The sequence below is a fragment of the Capsicum annuum genome, unplaced genomic scaffold (genome assembly GCF_002878395.1).
Source record: "Capsicum annuum cultivar UCD-10X-F1 unplaced genomic scaffold, UCD10Xv1.1 ctg65257, whole genome shotgun sequence".
Lineage (NCBI taxonomy): Eukaryota > Viridiplantae > Streptophyta > Magnoliopsida > Solanales > Solanaceae > Capsicum > Capsicum annuum.
This window is the reverse complement of record NW_025874486.1, coordinates 1-2,896: the sequence shown is the minus strand read 5'-3', so window position 1 is coordinate 2,896 and position 2,896 is coordinate 1. Positions and strand designations below refer to the sequence as shown.

General features: G+C 38.0%; 1 protein-coding gene across 1 annotated transcript; it reads left to right on the top strand.

Moving 5' to 3' along the window:
- Nucleotides 1-6: 6 nt before the first annotated feature.
- On the top strand, nt 7-2,355 carry LOC124893796 (ABC transporter B family member 21-like). Its single transcript, XM_047404647.1, has 5 exons — nt 7-192; nt 277-550; nt 634-1,442; nt 1,751-2,014; nt 2,206-2,355. The coding sequence occupies exons 2-5, from the start codon at nt 451-453 to the stop codon at nt 2,353-2,355; spliced, it is 1,323 nt and encodes a 440-aa protein (XP_047260603.1). The 5' UTR covers nt 7-192; nt 277-450.
- Nucleotides 2,356-2,896: the final 541 nt, after the last annotated feature.

Here is a 2,896-nt window from a genome sequence, read left to right as displayed (position 1 = left end):
GGATGTAATCTCAAAGACTTCCAGGTTAAGTGGATTAGACAGAAAATTGCGCTAGTAAGTCAAGAACCTACATTGTTTTCGACTAGCATCAGGGAAAATGTTGCATATGGGAAAGATGGAGCGACCAAAGAAGAAATTGAAGCAGCAATTGAGATAGCAAATGCAACTAAATTTATTAACAGCTTACCCGAGGTTCGCATTTTCCGTATCCTTTTATTTGACTTGATTAGAATGATCGTATGTGGCTTTTGTTTAAGTGAATGATTTTGCTTGTAGGGAATAGAGACAAATGTAGGCGAACGTGGAACTCAACTCTCTGGTGGACAAAAGCAAAGAATCGCTATAGCAAGGGCCATTCTGAAAGACCCTCGCATTTTACTTCTAGACGAGGCAACAAGTGCACTAGATGCTGAGTCAGAGAGTGTTGTACAAGAAGCACTTGACAAAATTATGGTTGATAGAACAACCATAATAGTCGCACATCGCCTCAGTACAGTGAGGAATGCTGATAACATTGCTGTCATTCACCAAGGCACTATTGTCGAGGAAGGTATAAACAAATATGTACAGATAACTATTCAAAGGAAAGCAACAAAGACCAGATATTGAATCTAACACCATCATATATCTCAGGTAAACACTTTGAGCTGTTGAAAGATCCTGAGGGAGCATACTCGCAACTGATTCGCTTGCAGGAAGTAAATCAAACGAAAGAGCAACTTTGCCTCGATGATTCACAACATCTTTATACGGAGTCAAGACCAGAATCCAGTAACAATTATGATACTACATCAATTAAAGGAACTCCTAAGACTAGATTGCCAAGAAGTTCAGATACTAGGTTAAAAGTATCTAAGAAGCTCGAAAAAACTCATGTTACTCGCCTTGCAAATTTGAATAAGCCCGAGTTTCCTATTCTTCTTGTGGGAGCAGTAGTTGCAACAGTTTCCGGTTCCGCCCTTCCTGTTTCTGGTTTAGTATATTCCAACATACTTAAATCATTTTATGAGCCACCTAATGAACTAAAGAAAGATACACAATTTTGGTCACTCATGATTGTAGTTATTGCAACAACACTTCTGATTTCATCTCCATTAGAGACATTTTTTTTTACCGTTTCTGGTTGTAAGTTGGTCCAACGAATTAGATCGATGTGCTTTCAAAAGGCTATCCACATGGAAATCGGTTGGTTTGATGAGCCAGAGAATTCCGTTGGAGGGATAGCTACAAAGCTCTCTGCTGATGCAGCTATTGTTCGAGTTCTAGTGGGGGATACATTGGCAAAAATAACTAAAGATCTTGCAGCTGCCATTGTTGGGACAGTGATTGCTTTTCGAGCAAGTTGGTTCTTGTCTCTTATTATCATAGCCATGCTACCATTTATGATGGCTAACATGTATGTTCAGAATAAGCTTGCTAAAGGATTTGGTACTGAAGCAAAGGTTTGCCGTAGAAACTTGACTAGCTCTTTTTATCTTTTCACTCCTTTTGTAAGTTTCTCGTCCTATTTTGTTACGTATATCTCCTTTTGATTCCATTAGCTAACAAACTTTGGTAAAAGCTTTATGCTTACAAAGTGGACTTACAATTGCTTGGGCATTAGTTAAACTTTAAGGAAGCCTTCACAGTGATAAAGGATGAGAAAATTAATGTGCAAAAGAAAGTGAATTTTTTCCAATTGATGTTTGTTTGGAGATGCATATGAAAATTCTATCCCGGAAATTCATATTCATTTATTTTTTTGTTGCAGAAGTATGAGAAAGCAAGTCGAGTAGTCAACGATGCAGTGAGTAACATAAGAACAGTTGCATCTTTTTGTGTGGAAGAGAAGGTGGTGGAGCTATATAAGAAGGAAAGTAATGGGCCAATAATGGCGGGCACCGGACAAGGGATGATTAGTGGGATCAGTTATGGTATTACGTCTTCATTCATTCTCCTTGTATATGCAGCAAGTGCCTACGCTGGTGCTCGACTTGTACAGGATGGGAAAATTTCAATTACTGATACTTTCCGCGTAAGTATTTACTTTACATGGCCTTAACGTTTTATAGTAATTTTAATAAAATTATTCAAAAGAATTAACATTCCTTGCATACGTAGACATTTGGCCATGGTACTCCAGCGATTCTCAGACTCCTTCCCACATAGATAGCACCTAGACACAGTTACATTCCTCGTCTCTTTTTTAAGTTGTCTTGGCATTAGGAAGGCATCTCTAACCTAAATTGCTTGGACTCTTCATTTTCGGTGCCACATCCGTATCGACACAATGATCTGGTTGACCGATTTTGGGTACCTGACCAAAACTCGATGGAGAAAGCTAATGTGAAATTGAAGAAGCTGGAATACTTTTGATAACGAAATTTCTATGTCACTCTTTTTCCTCTGATCTCCTTCCGTGATTCTCCTCTTGATTAATATTTCTTCCTCAAGTTTTTCATATATCATCTCATAATTTAAGTTTTTTAACTATAATTTTAGATATTTGAATTATTTTTAGCCTAATCCCCGCACTCATACCCATACATGGATCCATATCCCCGATTCGTAAAATTTAGATCATTAAGGATCTGCCCTCTAAATCTGCACCAGTATCAGACATGCGCACCCGAGTCCCAGCATCTTAGCCTCTGACCATTAATCAAACAAAGTTAGTTATCTGTTAAACTTCTTTCTAGCTCAATATATGATACTGTTGTCCAGATATGAGTATGCTGACTTCACTATGAAAGAGCCTTTAGTATGGCTTTACAATAGTCTCCGTGTATGAGACTATGTTCATAATAAGGGGAGAAAGAAAAAAGAAGAACCGATGAGTTTGCATCACTTGCGACCATTGCAATGTACCTCCATTCTCCATCACATAGTTACATGAGTATTTCATAGTTTAAATTTG